The sequence below is a fragment of the Xiphophorus couchianus genome, chromosome 14, assembly GCF_001444195.1.
Source record: "Xiphophorus couchianus chromosome 14, X_couchianus-1.0, whole genome shotgun sequence".
NCBI classification, from domain to species: domain Eukaryota; kingdom Metazoa; phylum Chordata; class Actinopteri; order Cyprinodontiformes; family Poeciliidae; genus Xiphophorus; species Xiphophorus couchianus.
The window spans coordinates 2,044,750-2,067,140 of NC_040241.1; the positions used below are offsets into that span (position 1 = coordinate 2,044,750).

General features: G+C 39.6%; 1 protein-coding gene across 7 annotated transcripts in view; it reads right to left on the reverse strand.

The window, feature by feature from the left end:
- Window positions 1–22,391, reverse strand: part of nrxn2b (neurexin 2b) — an 811,562-nt gene that overhangs the window by 420,451 nt on the left and 368,720 nt on the right. For 6 of the 7 annotated variants that reach the window (XM_028038131.1, XM_028038134.1, XM_028038130.1 and 3 more), the window contains one exon: window positions 20,139–20,165. The exons of the other annotated variant lie outside the window; for it this stretch is intronic. In XM_028038131.1, the coding sequence (XP_027893932.1) occupies window positions 20,139–20,165 (27 nt within the window). The remainder of the gene's footprint in view (window positions 1–20,138; window positions 20,166–22,391) is intronic. 7 annotated transcript variants of the gene reach the window in all.

Sequence of the window (22,391 nt, forward strand, 5' to 3'; positions counted from 1 at the left end):
AATATGCTAAATGAGACCTGAAGAGAAGTCAACATTTCTTTACTAGTGTACAAACAGATTCCCGATTACTTTGATGGACTGTGTCAGCACAGCGTAAGTGAGAGGTGTGATCTTTGCAGGTACTTGCATAATTATACGCCGCCATCCATCATTGGCTTGCTGTGCTTTCTTTGTAAACAACTTGATTAATTCAACTGGATCAATGGAGCACGAGCCCTCAGCCAATGGCTGCAAGTTGTTGCCATCAGTCTCTATTCAAGCTGTGGGGTGTGCAGGCGTGTGTGTGTGTGTGTGTGTGTTGGGGGTCGCTGCTGCAGCAGGGAGCGCTTGAGCGCAGTTTTCAACTCTAATCAAAACAACTCGAGAGTGGGGAGCTGATCATCACTCTGCTGTGGGCTAATGATAGCAACATTTCCAGCACGGCAAATCAAGAACTGAGAGACGAAACATATTTCTCGTCTTCCACACTTAGAGGGACACAGATTCAGGCATATCTGGTTCCTGAGGATCCCAAGGTGTTTCTCAGGCTAGAAAGATTATAGAGTCCAAGCAAAAGGTTTCGAAGATATAATACACTTTAATGAATGCATTTTAATTGCTCACTTTTTAATTTTTTTAATTTTGTAACTTTGATTTTTTTTTTTTTTAAAACTAGATTTCTGGTGCACTGTAGAAAGTTGAATATTAAAGAGGCAGTATTATGTGTTTTCCAGGCACAAAGAGTCATTTTATAGCACCATCTGCTATAATCTATCATTTTATAGCAGATTACGTCCATCAAGTAACAAAATATCCTTTGAGTCTAAAATGACTTACAAGAAATCTCCCTTTGTAATTTAACACCTTAAAATTGGGTCTCTGTCTCTTTAAAAACTCCTGCTCTTTCTGAAACTCCGCCTTCAGGAAGTCATCACAACATGGCGCCTTTGTTAACCCTTTAACGTTTTTACTAGCATTTCACTGAGAAGTAGCTCCTACAATGAGCTCAGCAGAAAGGCAGTTCCAGCAGGTGTTTGCTAATTGCTGCTGACTAATCTAAAGGAGCTGAGTGGGGGAGTTCGGGTGGGGAAGCCCCTCTGTGAGGCGGGGCTTTGTCCTCCAAGGCGGCTCTAGGACAGCTGAATGGTTGCCATGGAGATTGAAGTATTCCTCAAACATGCATGAAAGAATCAAGGCAACTTTCCATGTATGTTTTTGATGAGAGAATAACATAACCTTATGTAAAGCTCAGAAAAGTGAATATTTACATAGTACAGTCCCTTTAAGAAAAAAAAAACTACCATAAAATTCTAGGAAAAAAACCAAATCCATTACAAAACTTTCCAGCCAGAATTGTGCCAGAGGCTTGTTGCTACAAAAAGGGGTTGGCATATTTTCGGTATAGTACAATCCTTTATTATTGATTGTTATTCAGTACATGTACAATTTAGCTTGTCTCCATTATTTTTGGCTGTGTGTGCATTGTAGAAAATTCAGAATAAAGTCAAACTTGCACAAACAGTTCTTGTTTTTTTTTCTTAATTCAGTGAAATTGTTTGCTTTATAACCATTCCACTTTGGTTTCAAAAATAATGTAATATTCTTGCCTGTGGTGAATGTATTTAAACTTTTGATCTAATATATGTTCAGTCAAGCAAGTTCTGAGTCATCCAGGAAACATTCTGCTCAGATCCCTCTAATTCCTTTTGGTGTGGAGGAGCATCAGTTCTACTATTTGAACCTTCCAGATTACGTCCATTAAAGGACGTGTTAAAACAATTACCAATGTAAAAATTGGTGGCAAAATCAATATTGACAGTCATGTCATGGATGAATTGTAGGGCAAACGTTGCAAGTTAAATGTTCAAGGTTTTCTAGATGATAAATGCTCCAAATAAATTATAACAAGGAAAGAACTCTGACTTTAAATCAGAGTAAGAATAATATTATGGAGAAATGGTCCTGAATGTGTGACTGACTCAGCTGAACACCGACAGTTTAACTACAGTCTTAGGTACAATTACACCAGATTCCCCCTAAATAACAATTATATTGCCCTTCTGACAGAATCTGCAATGTCTAAGTATCACAATAATGATTACCAATTCAAGCTGTGCGATTTGAGCTTTCTGGGAGAAAGCATTATCATAACTTGCTTCTTCTGTCAGATTAAGGGTGGAGAAAAAGGGACAGAAAGCGGATGCATAGGGTGGAGGGCAGAGCAAAATGCAAAAAAGCAAAAAGATGATGGTGAATACAGTACCAAGATATTCAGTGGTTTAGGGACCAACTTGAATAGATAAAATCCATGAATAATTGAGATCCCCTCTAAAAATGCTTTAATAGTTTATACGTCATATATAACTTTATATGCCTTAATCCATACATCAGAAACTGTCTTTGTGATACAGCATAATTTAATATGTTCCTTATCTCCACTGTTGTGGGTAGAGACAATCAGACAATGATCCATCAAGGAAAATAAACGGTGCTCTTGGATTGACTGCTTCTGTGTATTTCAGCTGCATTTTCTTTCCAATATTTTAAACGTGTTCTTTGAAAAAAATCAGTAGGGAAGATTTTATATGAATTCTTTGGAGCTACGTTCCACGGAAAAAAAAAAATCAGTGGATAGGTTCACCGTACCAGATGATTTACTCATAGCAGCAGAAGATTCAGCGCATGCTGCATTCACACCTCCCCAAACGAACCGGACCTTCTAAACGAAAGAAAAACGAACTAGAGTTCGATCTAAGCGGACTAAAACCTTGCATGCCTTGGGTAGCACCAATCGAACCGAATCTACCGGACTATCAGGATTAACAACACCCTAACAAGAACAGTTGATATTGTGGGTTTTTTAAAGAGGAGCAGACAAAGAGCCACCTAAAACATTGATTGGCAAGACAAAACATATCCCAGCGATATGTGAGTATAATAGTACTCCTATTTTGGTCACGATTCCAGTAAAACCCACAGCACCGTCTCCTTTTTGTGTTAATTATTTGTAAAGTGGAATCTCTGAGGAATTTTTAAGAAGCATTGACATCTTTAAGTCTTTGCTTCAAACTAGGCTCTAAATAAAGTTAAATGAAGAAAGCATGGAATACTGTACAACCAACACGGTATGACTCCAAACACACCGCACCAACCAAAGGTCAGACAGGGAGATATGACAATTCATATTCAAGTTATTTAATATGTTTTTGCAGCTGTAATTACTTTGTATTTGCTACAAGAAGGTGAGTAAGTGATATATATAGATATAGTATGAAAATCACTTATTGCCCTTTTAACAGTCTTAAATCAGGTTGTTAAACACAAGTCCAGGATTTTTGTGGGGTTCAGATAGAAGTAGCAGAAGATGGTGGGTGTTTCTCAGGTGTACCATCAGCTGCCACATGAAACCACATGGTTTTCTTGCTTTCAACACCAGTGGGAGGTGTGCGTGCGTGTGTGTGAGTGAGTGAGAGCTTGCTCTTCTGTTTCACCTTGCAGAGGAGAGAAATCCAAGCTGTGCACAACAGATAGAGCTCCCACACACAAACATGCTGCCCTGTATGTTCTCGCGGCGCGAGCACAAGCCGGCGCTACTAATAACACCACAGGAGGTCTGGGGGTGTGCGTGCGTGTGTCGGGGTGTGCTTGTCCGTTGCCAAAAACAAACTATAAAATACTTCAGTCAGAATTTTAATTTTGGTCTCACCAATGTTGGTGAGCGGGCAGAAAACGAGTGTAATGGGAGGACATGTTGTGTTTGTGCCAGGACACAATGCAACGTCAGCACTGCCGACTTCCTGGCCAGGCAGCAAAGACAGAGACGACGCTTACAATGTGTGTCGACTGTGTGTCTGTGTGAGTGTGATCGTCATGAGGAGGAGTATGGAAATGTGAGGAGCTACCTGTACCTTTATGAGGCACACACTGAGATTAGCGGTTTTATTGCCGGGTTTTCATTTTTTATGTTGCGCTGAGGGAGCTGGTGTGTACAGTGCACGGGTGTGTATTGCAGATTTTATGGCAACCCAATGCTCCCTCTCTCCTCTGCCATCTGTTCTCCTGGCACGGCCCCGTTAGTGTCGCTTATGAAGTAATGACACACATTTATATATTTCCATCACAAACCCAACGCGCACTTGAGGTTATTGAAGTTCTCTGACTCTCTAGCAGTCATTCCATTTTTCACATGGTTCTCCTTTTCCTAAAATGACTTCGCCATGCTGCGTTTCCCCGGAAACACAAAGTGCTCCAACAGATCCCATCGACGAGGCGCGTCCCAGGTATGTCTGCAACTCTTCGGAATCAACTTGACTCAGCATTGATTTCTTTAAACGCTGGCCCTCAGCATGTTGCTTTTTAAATCCACCCCTCCCACACACACACACACACATCACACATGAACAAATCCTATAAATAGTGTTCATCCCATTGCTACAACTAATTAGAATAAAACTACAATTGACAAAGCATAGTACTAATTTTATGACCATGGCAAAGGATTAAGTAGAATTCCTTGACATTAAACAATACATGTTGGTTGGAAAAGCCAGTCTTTCTTTCCAAAGTCTATAACTTTCATTGTTGTTTCCTTTCCTGTGATTGTAACTTTTACCAACTGCTTACATTCTCCGTTGAAGCACTTAAGATACTCTGTAGCACTGGGAATATTGAGCTATGCAGAAAGGTGAAGGTTTTCTGGTTTTACTGTGAACCAATTTTCCTGCTCATCTTAGCATAAAGCAAGACACAGTTGCAGGTGCAGTGGAGAATTGCTACAGATGACCATCTAGAAAGGGAGGTGTGCATTTGTCTTGACCTCTTTGCCAAAAGGTCAAGATGTGGAGTGGTTGATGCGGCAACGGAAAGGCGACGAAGCTGAATGGTGTGAATTCCTCAAGGTGGACATTTGCTCTGCTTTTAATTGGATCTAGCCACACATCCTGGCTAGACAGTTGAAAAGAACGAATGTTGCCTGTTGGCTTCTTAACCAACAGATCCCAATCGGTCAAAAGTTACTTGCACATTGTCAAATGTTCAAGAGTTCTCTACTGGATCACCACAGGGCTGTATCCTCTCACTAATGTTTTGTTGTTCTCTACACAAACATGTATCAGAGTCAGCATGTTGGGCCAAATTACGCAATTTGCTGATGACTGTCATAGTAGTACCATTGTTAAAGGTTGATGGCATGGACTATTGAGCCACAGTCCATGGCATACTTCATTATAAAATGAGCAGAGTATCCAATTGAAACATAAATCTGTCTAAAATTGGATGGTCACAAATTTAAGAATGAACTGATGCATTTTTCCAGCAGGCAATTCGTATCAAAACACACTTGACATTTTTTTTGGTGTTTAGAAAAAAAAACTCCAGCCTATTAACAAAACATGCACTGAAATAGTAGGCATAACATCGACATCTGGGAGTGATCAGGTGTTTATAAATGACAGAGAAACTTCTTCAAAATGCTAATCATCAACTATTAAGATATTCATCCAACTAGACTCCACAGCACAGATCGATCTCACCTCTGACCTGTCTGGTTTGTTGCTTGGCCTCCATGATGCCGTTAACTCACCAATGTTGTCTAACAGATCACCGAGACCCTCAGAGTGGGGTTGTATTACATGCCTATTAAAAACCATGAAGCAATATCCCTCAATTTTTACAATTATCCACTGCCTTGTTTAAACGTGTTACATAAAATCAATAGATAAATCATATTGAAATTTAAAGTAGTAATGTGAAGAAATGTGAAAAAGCCGTTAATGCGTTTGAATGACACAGTACATTATGGTAACATTTTTGCAGTCACCTATACGGAAATAATCTTTGACAGAAAATAACGGTATAAGCCCATACAACGTTAACACTGACTGCCTGTCGGCTCTCAAAACTTGTGAAAAATCTTGTGAAACAAAACATAAAAGATATTATTTTGCATTCATTTAAAAGGAATAGTAAACATGATCGTAAGTAATATTATCTCTTTGTCTTTATTTGAAGTCGCAGCCTGTTCATTGGTGTTAGTCATGCCTTAACCAGCTAGAATGATTTATATATATACCAGAAAATTGGCTCCCTACTGGAATAACCATATTGCAAAATGCATGCACCTCATAAAACATTCATGCTATAAAGACGTAGAAAATGCTATGTGCTCCTACTTTGTCAGAAACGGTGAACACTGAATAAAATTATGGATGTATCTTAAACATGCTGGATAATGTGGGTTTACAGAAGAACATAACACTCTTATCTGTAGTTGCTGCATATTTAATGTGGTTCCTTTAAGAAATAAAAACCATTTTTGCCACAAATAGTTTACTAAGCTTGACATTTTTACTGCCTACAGTATATTTGCAACTCACCACCGTCCACAATGTCTTTCCACATCCCTTTACTTTACAACTTTGAAGATGTGGGGTTTTTTTAATGGTGGTATTTAGGAAAAAGCAAGGCTGAAAATGAACTGAACTCCAAACTTAAAATATATTTGAACTTTGTTCAGCAACAAACAAAATTTCCACGCAATAATTTAATCATGCAGGTTTTGCAACGAAGGCCAAGAAAGACGCTATTTCTCTTCAGGAATCCATCTATTACAACCCTGAAGACAAAAACTAGTGATGCTCCAAAAACATTTTGTTTTGCACTGAACCAATCAAAATCAGTTATGAATAGGCATTTGCCCAGCTCGGGTCCCCTATCTGATTAAAAACAGCCACTGACATTTAGGACGCTGTAGTTTATGAGCTTATCCTGACAAGGACATTGTTTGACCCACAAAGTGTTTCTCTAGAGCAGCCTGATGTGCTGCTCCAACACAGGGACAGGTACAGTAGACTCTAATGTGATCATAAAGCACCTACAGACATCACCTGAAACATTTAGAGCTGTATTATCAATTTAGAGCTATATTCCTTCTGAGACTTTGCTGTGTTGCTCGGTTTGCGTTAGCATGAGTACTCTGTTTTGATAAGGTGGTCTAGTTCATTATGGTACCAGTTTATTGTCTGAGGACAAAACCTTTGATCTACTGCTTTTTAACGTGGAGCTCTAATAAACCTCAATGTCAAATGTTTTGGCTGCTCTCAACACACCCTACTAGGACAGCTGGGTATATCTTAGCACAACCCAGGTGACAACACAAAAAGACCTGGAGCCACAGCAGCCTCTATTTCACGAGCAGCATCAGTGTAAAATAGCAAAATCCACTCAGACTGTAAGCATGCTTTCACACCTAAACTGTTTGTCTGCTTTACACAGTTCATTTCCTCTGATACTCTCCTTTGTTTGGGTAAGTGTGAAAGCTCACATGTACTCTGGTGATGAACAAATAAGCAAATTCTGGTCTGTTGGAAAATGTGGGTTTCTGTGCGCATGCAAGTGAGCCCTGGTGTAGTTTCAAGTACAGCAGGAATGCAAAATGGACCATCCGGCAAAGTGTCTACAGAAAAAGATGGTGAAAAGCTTGGTTGCGGCTCACTTTAGGCGGTTTTTGTCTGACGTTACCCAAACGAGTAAGTGCGTAATATTGTCTAGGTGGTTTGGTCTGCCTTAATGAAAGAGGACCAAACCAAAAGAAAATGTGAAATTTTGTGACATTCCCCATCCACTCAAGCATAAAAAAAATCCCCAAAACACCAACTATACCTTGGAATACCGTTTTACTAATTGTGCACAATAGAATGAGCTGGGATTTTTAATTTTTTTTATTTTTAATTGGCCACACAAATTTGCCTCGAGGCCTGCTTGGGGTACAGCAGACAAAATCACAGGCACTACAACAACAAACAACGGGAGCTATGATTAATCAAGGGCTTTGAAAAGGTTGTTTAGTAAATGAGGACTGGTTGTAAAATAATGGTTAAACTCCTTAGATGAGGTCTAGATAAGGACCCCAAAGCATCACATGAGATCATATCAACACTTCCGTTACCAAATCCAAACAAAACTGTGCATGAGAGCTATTCTGCAACTTAGTGGGCAAAGTCTCACCCACTAATTCGCCATCCTACCTGAATTTCTTTGAAGAGAACAATTCAGAAAGCATTTGGAATCCACACCTTGCTAAGCACCAGGTGCATTGCCCCTTTTCTTTCCCTTCATGTCCGTCTCTGTACGAGTTCCCTTCTGTGCCAGCTTGGTCTAGAGCAGATGGGACGGTTCAGCATGGCATCACACCAGTCGACACAGTGGCATGTCAAACAGGCATTCGCAGGACCGGCCATTGCCAAGACCAACCGTGCTGTACTGCCATATGGGAATAATGTGTGCCGAGATCACACTGGATAGGCTGACAGAGCGGGTAACATGGCCTGCTTTTCCTGCAAATCAGAACAAATAGACAGGAATGCCAGGGTATTTACGCGCAAGTCCCAAAGTACACACTGCCACGCACGGCAATTGCTATTTACCGGAGTGCGGTCAATGCTGTAGAGTTGCACAATCCAAGCATCGTTGCACACACTCAAATAGAAGAACATCGATGCACAAACACACAGACGTGTGAGCAATCTTTCCCCCCAGACAGGCACCATGCACCAACAGACACACATGAGCTACCTTACCCATCCCACGGCTATAAAAGGCACAGACGCATGATCCCTATGCTGCAGTCAGCAGGGCTGGCACTTGCTTTCTTTCACACACTCACGCCGTCACACATGCACACCCTCCCGTCTGTCCTCTGCAGACGGTGATGATGGCCTGTGTTTGGGAGGTTAATAGCTGTTTGCTCCTCACAACCTTCACACTTGATTACTCAAGTCGGCTGCTGTCTGGACGGCGGGGGCGAGTCTCCGGCAAAACAAAGGCCGCCTCGTCACTGCTTACACACATAGCGTTTATTAGAAGACCAAGGGATGATTGAGAGCATCGTTTGAAGAATAATTAAGGGCACTGTATCCCTAAAGAAATGTAAATAGGGATTTAGAGACGTCAGTCAGAGTAGGAGCAACCTCCAAGATTCCTTTGTTATGTTTTCAAAAGAGGCTGCAGCAAGGGAAATGATTCATTACTGCAAGAAGAAAAAAAGAAAAAAACTACAAACGTATGTCTAAGAGGACAGAAAAACAGCATGTCTTTTTAGAAAGAAATACATAGATGCAGGCCACAAGCTTGGCAATCACGTTTTAAATAATTCAGGAAGGCTTTGAACTACACATGAGCATCTAACTTTCATTTCAGGGAGGTAATGCTCTAATCCAAATATAATTTAGGGGAATGACTATAAAGTGTGAGAAATTGTGCATGCCCCCATAGTAATGGAGTTTGTAGAGCAGGTGCAAGAACTTCAAACACTATCTCACAGGCTAGGGTAAGCGACCACTGGCCCTAGCCAGTGGTGGCTTTCGCAGTTGAGACAAAACTCCCAGCATTCGTTAAGGTTTTCTGAAGATCTAATGTGCAGGCATAAAGTTCTCCATTTGAAGTGTCAAAAACAGTTCTCACTGAGAACCAAGGCGATGCGTGACACAAAAATGCATCATCTTGTATGCGATGGAAGGCGCAATGGACCAGGCCCTGGCTGGACTATTTCACCCAAAGCTCTATGCAAAATGTTTGTGATTGGCCAGAAGCTTGTGGGCGTATTTTACGCAGAAATGCGCTCTGACGGCAAAGTTGATATTTTGTTTCAACTAGTCCGCTTCCACCGTCTGGCTTTTGTATCCGCAAGCAAAATGAATACTTTTGAGGAGTGTTTATCAGACACGATTCATTACAAAAATATTTACAAAGACAGTCGTTGTCTTTGCAACGGAGGACGCTACCTGAAAAAAATGTGTACCACTCTCTCTGTGATTGGTTACTTTACCTACGAGCTTTTTAGGGCGTGATGCATACTGCAGTGGAAGGGTCCTTTAAGATTCAAGACGGTCAAAATCCGCTCCCGGGAATTGCATCCAGCTGGTTTCTTCATGCAGGAAACGTCTTGAAGCAGTCGTTACTAAAAAGGAACTTTAACCAAAATTAAAGAAATATTTCATTTGCTCCTCCTTTACTGCACATAACATAATCTACAGTTATTTGAAATGATTTATTTGTATGTCTGGAGTACTTGGGTAGTTACTGATGTTTAGTGTAGATTTGTTTTTAATCAGCCCATTAAAAATATCTTAACTAAAAAAAAAATTGTTCATTACTCACTTTCCCGTATTGAATACCTCAAGCGTTCTTCCATTCTTCCAACAGCCAGTCATACATGTGAGTCATTCTATTCTTTTATTTGTTTCTTTTTGTCTTCAGAATTAGCCAAAAATATATAAAATTTCACAACAGAGAATGTTTTCTGATAAATGGCCTGATGTGGTCACTGAGTTTGTTGGTAACGAAATGGATCCCTGCAGAATCCTTGGTGTACAACGCAAAGCAGAGAGGAAGCTGAGGGACGTGATTGCTCAGTCCTAGAGCCAAACAGGTGTCCTTGTTAAGTAAAAGTGATAAACAGGCCTTTAGAATTTAAGTAGCTTTCTTTATTGTGCTCAGCTTTAGTTAGGACATTTATTCTTGATGCATTTGATGCACAACTGTGGCAACAAGGTGTTTCTTTTTTGTTGTTTTTTTCCTTTATGTTTTTCTTTTTTTCTTTTTTGTTTTTACGAGGAGCAGCTGATAAGCATTTCAAAAGCTCAAATGATGCCTGAACTACAACCCGAAATCTCAGAGGCAGAAATGCAGCCGTAAAAAGGGGGTTTTTAAGGCTGCAGGTCCAGATCTAAAGAACAGAGAAATAAGGAAATTCAAACCACTTCAATCAGATGGAGATTTAAAGAGTGATAAAAGCAAATGAGGTGGATTAGCAGGGCTTGACAACAACTGATGGTCTCATCCAGGACATTTTTATCCTAAAATATCAGATCTGGATATTGAGCTTTTAACATGTCAAGTGTCATCAGTCAGAAACATCTACGGATTCATTGCAGGAGTGACTGCTACAGGAGTTCCCCATCCACTACATTTAATTTTCCTTTCAGATGAATAAAGTACTCTCGGGTTAAAATCAATACTTACATCTGAATAGAAGAGTGCACCATTAAAACCGCATCTTTTGCAAATATGTGCCATTAAATAAAGGAGTTCTCAAAAACCAGACCGAGTAGAGGTGGAAATACGGGTCATTGTTCCTGTCTTTTCACTCACTGTCAGTTCAGTGTCTTGAACACTATAATCGGTTAAATAGCTTATTAGCTCCTCGGCCTAAACATCAAGTGATTTCATTAAAAATATTTACAGTGTAATATGAACACCACATACAGTGAAAATTGAGGTAATTTCAGTAAATTGCGATTTTGTGCATTGCCGTTTTAGAAATGGAATACAGGGGAAAGTATATTAAAAAACTCAATTTACCAATTTGCAACTTTTAAAAGGCAGGCTATGGTAATGCAACACACAGACACAGCAAAAAGTCTTCCTAATAAGCTTCAAACCTCAGGTGATTCTTCTGAGTGAGGCTGTAATTTCATTTACAGAGGTAGAAATATGCGAATGAAGCCTTACTCCGAGACCTGGGAGACGGTCATTTCATGATTCATGACTAGTAACCATGCTAACCACCTTACAGCCTGACAGAGCCAATGGTGTACTATTAGAAAATGAAACGCATTTTTTTTGGAGAGTATGTTTTTTTGCCTGAACTTCACAAACCAATAACTAAAACTAACAAAAGAAAAAAAAAAAACAACAACAATTACATACTTTGTTAATGCAAAGGTTTTCAAAAGGGGGATAAGAGTCTGGGTCTGGGTTAGTGTCTGTCAAGGGAGTTCAGGTATCTTGGTACCGTGGTATCATGTTTACAACTAATGGTAGGATGGATATATCAACTGGTGCCTTGTCTGCTTTAATACATTACTTTGCAGCAACGCAAACCCCAGAACTGACTGTCAACAGGTATGACTGGGAAGGTTAGAAATATAAATCTCTTGAAGTTTTCAGTTTTTGTCCCAATAAGACCATGGGGTTCTGTTTTGTTGAGCCTTTGTCATGGAGTCATCTGTGAGCCCTGAACTTAACTGGAACTAAACCATGACTAAATGCAACATGTTAGACGATGTTTTCTTTCATCCCAAAGAAAGTCTGATGTAAAAAGTTATTTTATTTTAGGTTTTTACAGCTACTAGATGCAGTTAGTCAATACGGTGCGCATCACTGCTCACGCAAAACTCACATGGTCTTCGTCGTACCGCATTAAGCACGGCCGCAGCACCTCAGGGCGGGGCCGGATGGGCGCGTATCTGCGGGCAGGCGGCGTCGTGCAGGTTCCCAGGACAGGGCGCAGGAGAGCAGACTATTAACATGTGATGGACCACAAGATCCATCTAACCCATCACAATACACAGCAAGTCTTGAATACATTTTATAAAAACGATTTAGCTCTGTAAAAAAAAAAAAAAATCTCTCACAGCAATTGCACTGAAAGTTTTGGATCTTTTCCATTTCACTTTGTCGTCTTCAAATGTTGTGTTGGCGATGTTAGGAAGCCATGTGTTCCATTCAAACATGCATCTATTTGGCCGCAACCAATAAGAAAAGTGTGTGAATGGCCAAAGCTGGTATGCTAATCAGCCACTCAAATGCCTGCCAGTCAGAATTACTTGTAAAAAAGAGTTTACTGCTTTAAAACTTCCAAAACTGCCATTTAAAACATGGACTGGTCTCTTCATGACATGACTAGCATTTTTTTAATTAAAAATATAAATACAATTTCTCAGAAATTTATAGTTTTTTTTCTCCATTTCTGCTCTGGCAACTTGTTCCTGGTTTTGCCATGGCAGGTCACATCTGTTCAGATGACAGCATTTAGCAGGAGTATCCCTGCAAAATGAATGAAAACCCTACAAACATCGCTTTACACAACTGTCTTTTACTTTTAAATACATTGCTATTCCTCTTTCACCTATTCAAAGAGCAGAGACAAGAGGTTTCTTGTCTGTCTCTCGTTTCTCTCTTTGCTTCTTTCTTTACTGTAGGTGTTTCACCCCAGAGAGCCTTCAGTGTAGGCTGGAGGTGATGGGAGGGATTTGTCAGTCAGTTGAGGGTGTCGGTGCTCGCCGAGAACAACCGAACAGCCACTCGCCCTCCACATGAAACATCTCATGTATGGGACTGCATAGCAAATAAGGATAGGGATAGCGGGTGGCTAAATGTGCCCGTGTTTAGGAGTGCGCGAAACCATGCGGGGTTCCGTGTGCTTATGATAAGGGAGAGAGGGAAGAAAAATAAGAAGCAGTGAGGGAAGAGGAAAGCAGACTACGGCCCCCGGACATGATTATCTACGCCTGCCGCTCTGACCCCCTGTGCCAATTACAGAGATAAGGCAGTTTGTTGTTGTGTGTTCTCAAGTGTGCCTATGTCTCTTGTGCTAAAGGAAAATGTATATTTGATGCCTGCTTGCACACACATTTGTATTCTGGTAGCTATCAGCAGTCTTTCTTTTCCAGTGTACTTGCAGGGCTGTGTGGGAGGGGGTTGGCTGTGGTGCTTTGACATGACAAGATAAATGCAGTCGATAGCCTCTCGAATTGCAGATGCCCACCACAGGAATACACATTCCAGTCGTGGGCTGCCTGAGAGGACTACTGATTGTTTTGAAGAAACAGGAAAGGAATCTTTGCTGGTGGTTCAAGAGGCAGACAACGCCCTTCATCCCTTTCCGCAGTCTTCTTATCCATTTCTCTCATCCACCATTCCCATTTGTTTTCTCTCAACTCTGCTTCAATCTCTGGAGAAGGATATTGGGGGGGATGCTGATTCATGACTTAAACAGCATTTTACAGCCTGTTGTGGCATAAGGGTGTGATCCCACGGGACAGTCATCACTCCTGTAAGGCAGCATGAGTGTCGACAGTTCCAGGCTGCTGCCGGTTCTCTCATTAGAGTTCCTGTAATGAGTCCGCATCTGAACTGTCGCCAGTGCCACTAAAAGACCGAAAAGAGGCAGACTGATTACGGTCCGAAGCGATGCTTCTAAGACGGGCGCATACAACAAATCCCCTGTGCTCTCTGCAGTTGAAATGAAGAGCTGCTCATGGTCAACGCTGTACGTTTGCAATAGTCTGAGAAGAAATAATTCTGCTGTTCGGTATGAGAAGCAAAACTGGAACAAAAACTGCTATAGTTCTTTTAACCTGATTGGATCCTGATAAATTATTTTAAGGTGAATTTGAGCTGAATGTGTACAGACATGGGAGGGGATGGACTGGTCGATTGTCTGAACACATTATGGTAGAGGGGGCAAAGGAAAGATAACTGGGCCCTCCAACCGTAAAGTTCTAATGAAGAATATTAATGTTTTGAAAATAGGCTGGTTTATGAGAAAAACTGGATGAAATATTTAACCCGTTTAGGCCGAATGTGTTGGCGACAGCACAGCCAAATTTGCAGTACCATAATTACGTGACACGTAGCGCTATCTGAAAAATTAAAACAGTTTCTGAAAGGGGAGACATTGTGTTTTCCAGCCTGTATCGGGTTACTACGGTAATTTTACTCCCACCACAGCAGGAAGTGAGGGGCACTCTTTTAGTAGACGGTAAATTGCAAAAATAACTGCTAGATATTGACAGTTCCCATTGTTATGGATATATGGGCAAATATATTTACTCATAGGACATTTAAAGAACTTCATACAGCTAAAATAATCCTGGCAGAGATTTTAAGTGTAGTACCCTCTAATGGTTAAATTACATGAAACATTTTCACTACTGTTCTTTTCTAATTAATAGTTTTTTGTAAGTCTTACTGCTGTTACACTTGGCTAGTAGTAGAAACGATTGCCCAAAAACAACAATCAGATTTCAGAAAAAAAAAAAATTTAAATTGGAATTGACCTGCTGTATGAACACAGCCATAGTGTCAGTGGCCAAACCACTTTTATGATTGTGATGTTAAGGTTCTAAGACATCGTGAGGATCACACAAAAAATTTTCAAAATATCTTTTATGCAATTTGAGCTGAGATCACAGATCTTCATACAGATCTTGTCTAGCTGATGTTTTTCAAGTAGTAATAGTTTGTGACCCTTTGAGGAGAACTTGTATGGAAATTTCTTATTCAATAACACTCCAGGACTGAACATATGATTCAATCTCCAAGTCTGGGTGTTTTAAAACCCCAGAAGAAAAGTCTAAATCTTTTACACTTTTGTTTGAAATAGAGATGTTGTGATATTACAAAACTGAGTCTTACAAAGTTAAGGAGGAAAAACTCAAAAATCTATAAATACTCTATGGGGCAGATTGGAGTGTGTAGATGCAAACGTGTATCACTTCTTCAACAATAAGGAAGAGATTCCTGCAAGGTCAATGAATTGATGCAGTACGCTGAGCTTTTTTACATAGATATCTTTTTATCAATTACCATTGTCAGATCGATATCAGGGACAAAAAGAAAAATCTCGGACATCCCCAGTTTATGTGGTCCTATTACACTGTAAAACATTTGAAGGTGGTTTAACTTGAAAATGAAGGTTCACCTGCTGCCTTGAAAATCCAAGGAAAGTCAATTAGAAAATTGTTTTGGTTTTAACTCAGAAATTAAAGTTCATCAATATGATTTAACAACAAGAGACAAGTTGTCTAAACTTTGTTTTTTTTAAGTTCTGATGCCTCATTAATCTTCAATTGTGTGTTGTTAAAACTTAGTAGTTTAATATAGCAAAAATAATGATTTCACAGAAAACTGTGCTCACCTAGTTGAACAAGCACAAATTTTGTATTATTTTCACTCACATCATTAAGCTAAAGGCACTACCTTAATGTAGAAGAATTCATTTTTAAAATTTTTTGATTCAACTTGCACGAATAAAATATCGGATAATACATTTTATTAAGCATCACACTGAATTCTGCTCAGAAACATTTCTTTTGAACAGAGCTTAAACAATGTGAGCTATTGTTCTCAGCCAGTACAAATTGACAGATGCGTCAGAATGAACATTTACCTGAACTACACACAAGAGGCACGTCAACTTAACACTTCCATCTCACTCACGGTGCAACAAAGGACACGAAAACCGCCAAAGCTTGTCAGAACCCCGGCGGAGCCGAGCTGTTTCTGACCAAAACCCGCCGGACTTCCACTCCAAAGCCAACAGGTTCCGTGTGTTTGCTAAAAAGAAGGCAACCGAACTCACGTTTGACAATTTCGAGAGAAATGCGACTCATGCTCTGGAGTATCTTATAGTCTGGAAGATATGATATGTTTAAGTTTTTACCAACTAAAAGCACATCTGAATATGGGCTGACATGACATAAACCTACCCTGCAGGACCGTAACTGAAAACAGGTGTCTGCAATGACAGAATCAAGTTGGGAGAAAACACCAAAAGATCCACTGAATTTCTCAAAAAGAGGCTTTCAAGTCTGTTTTTTTTTAACCTCCTTTATACAAACAACATGTCTGTGAGGTTCCATCTGTTTTGAAGTGAGTACTGCAGGCAGATAGGCCAAAGGGTATGACATTAGCAGACGGCGTGCTTGCACCCCCACACACTGTCCATATGTCATGCCAAATCTCATCTCGTCGTGCGCTAAGAGAAGGTGCTGCTGGCGGCTAAAAGGCCACCTTCCAAACAGATATCATCAGCCAGATACCCTGACCCGACTGCAGCTGAGGGCCACTGCTCTGCTCTCTACAACATCATGACACATTAACTGAGGGGGAGATGGGTCGCAATGCACAGAGGCAGGAAGGAAACATGGTTGATGCATCAAAAGCAAAAAAAGAAATCTCTAAAGTTTCGAGACGCAGGAGGTCAAGAAGACCTAATATCTTTTCATACTATCTTTTCATCAGCGGTGACCGTTGCTACGGAGTATTTTATCGCAGATCTGCAATAAAGTGTGACTCATGAAAAGTACACGCTTGCCTTATTGACTGTTTCTAATCTTGGATAAGCCGACGGTTTGATTTGCATACAAAAATATGAAGCTTTAGTTACCGCAAGACTCTGAAATGAATATAAATCAGATTGGATTATGTATATTTTCTGGCCTGTTTTGTGCCCTCTGTCTTTTCACCTCATTTATCTTTGCCACAATCAGAAACACAACCTCACTTCCTTTATCATTTCAATTCCACACACACTCACACACACTTACACCTTTGGGATATTTCTACAATCTTATTCATGGCACAATTGTACGACCAGCAACGATAAAGATCTGTGGTGCAATTGATGATTACTCTAGTAATTGATTGTTCTGGCAATTAATTGATTAATCGGGTTTTAAATATTAACCACTTAAGCTTATTTTATAAAATATTAGAAATTCCTTAAAAAATATAAATAAATAAATAAATACTATGTTTGTTTGTTTTTTATAGAAAAATGTATTTATGCCTGAAATTCAGTAGCAGCATTCCTTTGGTGAACGCTTGATCATTTTTAGCAAAGGATGCAACTGCAGCTAAAAAGCCTTTTAACATCAACATGTGAAAAGCTCAACTCTTTCTGCTTGACTTACCATCAGTGCAGTGTAGGGTTGACCTGCTGATTATTATTTTTAATTGACTAATTAATAACTAGATAGCTAAAACTTCTTAATGGACTTTTTTCCACAGAGTTTGAATTGGATGAAGCTAAAATTATGCCACTTGAGTGGTTCTGAGTAGAACGTATTTACAGACAAAGATGGTTTTATTCATGTTAAATACAAAAGGTACATATTTTTGTAAAGTTTTGGGTTGCTTACTTTTCTGAATATGTTGGAATTGGGCTCTTTTGAGTCTATATACGCCAGATGACGATCAATTAATTAAATTAGTTGACAAATATTTCAATAATCGAGTCAGAATCATTAATCCAATCAGAATAATTAACTGATTCAGCCCAAAGATTAAGTAAAACAATTCCTTACGGTTTTGAAACCTGTAAAGGACGATGGTTATTCAAGTGTGCAGAAGACGTCATGGCGATTCTTGACCTGGGTGGGCAAAAATGGCCTGGGGGCCACAAATGTCACGTTGCAACTACGCTGGAGTCAATAGGGTTTTGCATTTTTCTTTCTAGCAAAAGAGAAGTTATAGTTATGTTCTTCCTAACATAATTGGTGAAACTGACATCAGTTAATTCATTATTTAAGAAGTGGGGGAAATGATTTTGTTCCAGAGGGACATTTTTTCTCTAAATGATTGAAAATATTGTTTTTTTTATTTATTTACTCTGGTTCATTTTATGCAGTCTTACAATTAGTTTTAAAATATGAAATATTAAAGTACATATAAAATTTTTAAAAAAAAAATCAAAAATAGAAGAAATCTATTCAGGACCAAACATTTTCACAGCTCTGTAAATAAAATTTGCCAAGTGCTTGACTGACATCTGGTGGTTACACTGGGGTACTGAAATCTTTTCAGCTCTTTCTGACAGGATGCTGAGTGGAGGTACTAGGTTCATAAAAAAAAAAAGACTTTGTCACAATCTTTCTGTGCACTGTTTTCTTTTTATTAATATAGAAATTGGCGCTAATGCAGAAAACGCAAAAGACAACAAATTACAGAAACTTTTGTAGTAAGTAACTATGCAGCCTTTTCCCAGGGCAATTTAATATAAGTACAATAAAAATGATTTTAAAAAAGTTTTCACAACCAGGCAATCTTCTGCTGTGTATCTCATTATATATATATAATTTACCCAATATATGGAATTGTATTGTTTTATTAGGGACCAACTGAATTAAATTGCAATGCTTGTAAATGACTTTTCATGTATTTGAATGTATGATTGGGTTAACTTCAACAACATATTTATGTAAATAAGCCAATTTTTTATTTTCTAAAGTGTCTTGAGATGTATTTGTGAAAGGGTAATATAGAGACTTAATTCAATAAATGCGACAATTAAGACCCGTGACACCAGAATGAACTGCATTAACTGGAACTGAATTCAGATTTTAATAGATAAAAGATCAACATCGGATGGGTTTGTCTTTGAAGATAAACAGATCTTTCAGGTCTGTTTGAAAGATCAGTTCAGTTTTACTTAATTTAATCTAAGTAAAACTGAATTGATCTGAAATGATTGGAACCGGGCTGCAAAATAGCAAGCAAAGTATTTCAATGTATGAAAAATAAAATCCTCAAAGATAAAATGACAGTAGAAATAATGCATACGTTTTTTTTTTTAAACAAGGTTTAGAAAAAAAATTACACCAGGTGGTGCTAGAGAAGATTAATAAGGTTCCTTTCTAAAATCTTTATTTATTTTTGTCTTTTTACAGTGTATATTGTGTGGCACAAACTGACGCTTCCTGATTTTTAAGCCTACATTACCAGTGTCCCACGGTTTTGCTATTTTTTCCAAAGAGCTCAATAAATCAACAAACAAACATACACACACACGCCCGCCCACCCACACACACACACACAGAGCTGCAAACATGAGGTTTTCTCTGTTTTCATCACCATACCTGGGCACCACTTACCTGCAGGCTAGTTGTTCAATTGTCAGGGGCCAAGACAGAAATAACAGTTTGCTATCATTGTGTCTGCATGAGGTAGAAAAACATTAGCTCCCTCCGAAAAACAAGCAACACGGCAGGCAACGCCGCGTCTCCGTGGAGACGCAATTAGCTTTCTGGGGGCCAAAGATACAATTTGTCCCGCGCAGAAAACAAGCAGCACCTGCGTGCGCAGACATGTGGGGCCCACATTCAGTGGCCCGACATGGAGGAAAAGGGGCGACGTAAAGTCAAACGGGCTTTTTCTTTGACTGATTTTTTTTCTTCTTCGTATAAATAGAGCTGACAGAAAGATTTCAATATACTCATAATACGAAAGGGGGAAAGAATATTTCAAGGTGTCGCAAGTGGAACGTTACAGGGCGAAAAAAGTCTGATGATTATATTTGCGAGACATTTGTTAAAGCTGTGACAGAAAGAGTAAAACGTTCAGACATTTTTAAAGAAACTAACAGAATGTAGAAAAGAAAAGACAAAAAAAAAGGATTTTAAAACAAAAGAAACGGATGGACAAAAAAGACGTTCATGAAAATGAAAGACAACAGAAAAATGAAAAACACGAGAAACGTGAAACGGTCGTAAATTACGATGATACGAGAGCGAAAGAGAGCGCCGACGCACAACTCAGGAGGGTGACACACGTGAAATGTACACATTTTAGTCAGAAAAATGGATAGAACCACTTACTGAGGCTACAGTCTATCCTGATACAATCTGGTGGGAGAGAGAGCGAAATGGTGAGAGTAGGAAAGAAAAATAGAAACAGAGGAAAGAAAGAGAAAATAAAGAAAAGAGAGAAAAGAGAAACAAGACATTTTACATCCTTCAAGGTACATTCTGCAGACAACCAAGCATTGTTCTGAGGCCACCATCCGGGGACAGGCTCTTAGTCAGGATCACCCTCTCGCTAAAATGCCCAACATCCATATTTTATCCCATCCAATGAAAGCACAGGAGAAGGCAAGACTTCCACCCAGAGGTTTTACTATGGTTTCTTTGAAATATTTTTCATGTTAGGAGGCAGAGTGCGACTAAACAACCACTACAGAGTGAGATTAAAGAGAGGATTTTGCAGTGCGATATTTTAAACCTCACTTTGAAATCACAGCACTTTTAAAAGGACACATTACTGAAACTGCTAAATGAAAAATGTTTTCTTCAACTTTGATGGCGTGTGGAGCGTGTCGCCTTTTTAAACTTTAACTTCAGCCCTGTTTCCTGTTTCTTAAAGCTCCGTTTGCCTTCTGCAGCACTTTGATTTATGAGAAAAACTCCAAACAGTGTAAAAGACAGAAAGGGTGATCTGCACAGCCCAGCCACCGCATGCCTGCTGCACACACGCACAAAAATATGAAAAAGAACTGCTGTAATTCATCATTTTACTCTTGCTTTATGATTCTGGTTGCTTAGCTTAAACTGACCCACAAAATCCCTTAAGCTGAAAGCTACTAAGTAAAGGGAATTAAAAACCACGTAAATGTCAATTTGTTACACCCTTCGGATTCGTCTTTCAGTCTAGCTTAAGTTTCTTGTCCTGAAACACGAAGCACGTGTGCAAATGGCATTGTGGCTCGGCCGTGGTCTAGAGCTGTCAACCGCTACAGAATAGTGGACACAAACAGCCAGAGACCAGCGTCACCGCGGAGACGTGTGGCAGGAAGGCAGCGCAGCTTCGTTGGAAGTTCGTTGTCCTGGGTTCCGTCTGGACAAACCAGGACTTGGGTGTTTTTTGAAAGTTTTCAACATTTTAAAATATAGTTAATCTCTCTGCACTTAAAGAAAAAAAAAAAAAGTTAACCAATCTATTGAGTTGCTATTAAGAAATGACCGTCTGCTACAGTTTCAGTCCAATTGTAACCGTTGTTACTGATCCATTACGTTTGGATCAGAGGAATTTCCACCTGATTTGTTGGATGCATTTAACGAGTAAAAAATAATTTTTCAGCGAGATTTTGTTGATTTCTTGATTTTCTATTATAAAAAAATGTGTTTTATTCCAAATTAGCTCCGTTTCCATTGCAAATTTGTGCAGGACTTTTGTCAGCAGTGTCAAAAACACACAATTTGGTAATTGTGGTGCTTACATTAAATTAGAATCACAATTAAAAATCACACATGAATAAGTGTGTTCACACAATAAGCCATTAAATGATCTTCCAACTACTTCCCGTCGTCTTCTTCTTCGTGGTTTGTGCCAGTGGCAGGCAGCCTCCGGTTGTCGATCATGTGACTCGTGTGATGCGAAAAAAGTGTTTCTGTTGCAGTTTTCCAAAAATAAACCAATTTCGATACGGCCAAAACCCCCCCCCCCCACAACCAAACATTTTATTACCATTGAGCAAACGTACTGTATTTTCTAAATGTCAAATTGCGCACTTAAACGCGCAATTTGACATCCACTCATGTGGAGTGTCTGTCAAAAGAACAAATGTGGTTGATAGGCTGGATGACTTGAAACATAATTAAACAGAAAATAACAGAACAGAGATTGATTTTATTGTCAGTTTAGTGACAATAAACGCTGCTAATGTGACAGTGGAAACGCCGCTAATTCGTCAGGAAAAGAGAACAATTTGGAACAATTTGGAATAATGCTGTGACATAAAATGTGGAAAAAAATTGAGGAGCAGTGGATAGTTTCTGGACTGTGTCTAACAGAGTCGGTAGTAAAGTGAAGGCCGGTGCTTTCGCGGCCTGGCCGGACTCGGTAGGTCGCAGCATGGCTGCGGCTGCTCCAGCTGTGAGCTGGTCTCTCTGGCTGTTTGATCCGAGGGCTGCAGACATACAGGCCGTTGAAGGGATGAAAAGTTCCATCGTCTGAGCTCTGGCCAGATGGGATGTTTATGAGTGAAGAAGCGATAGAGAGAGAAAGAGAAGGTGGAGGAAGTGAACCTGAAAATGATCAAGTTTAGAGAGAGCGAGAGTTTTTTTTTTACTGTC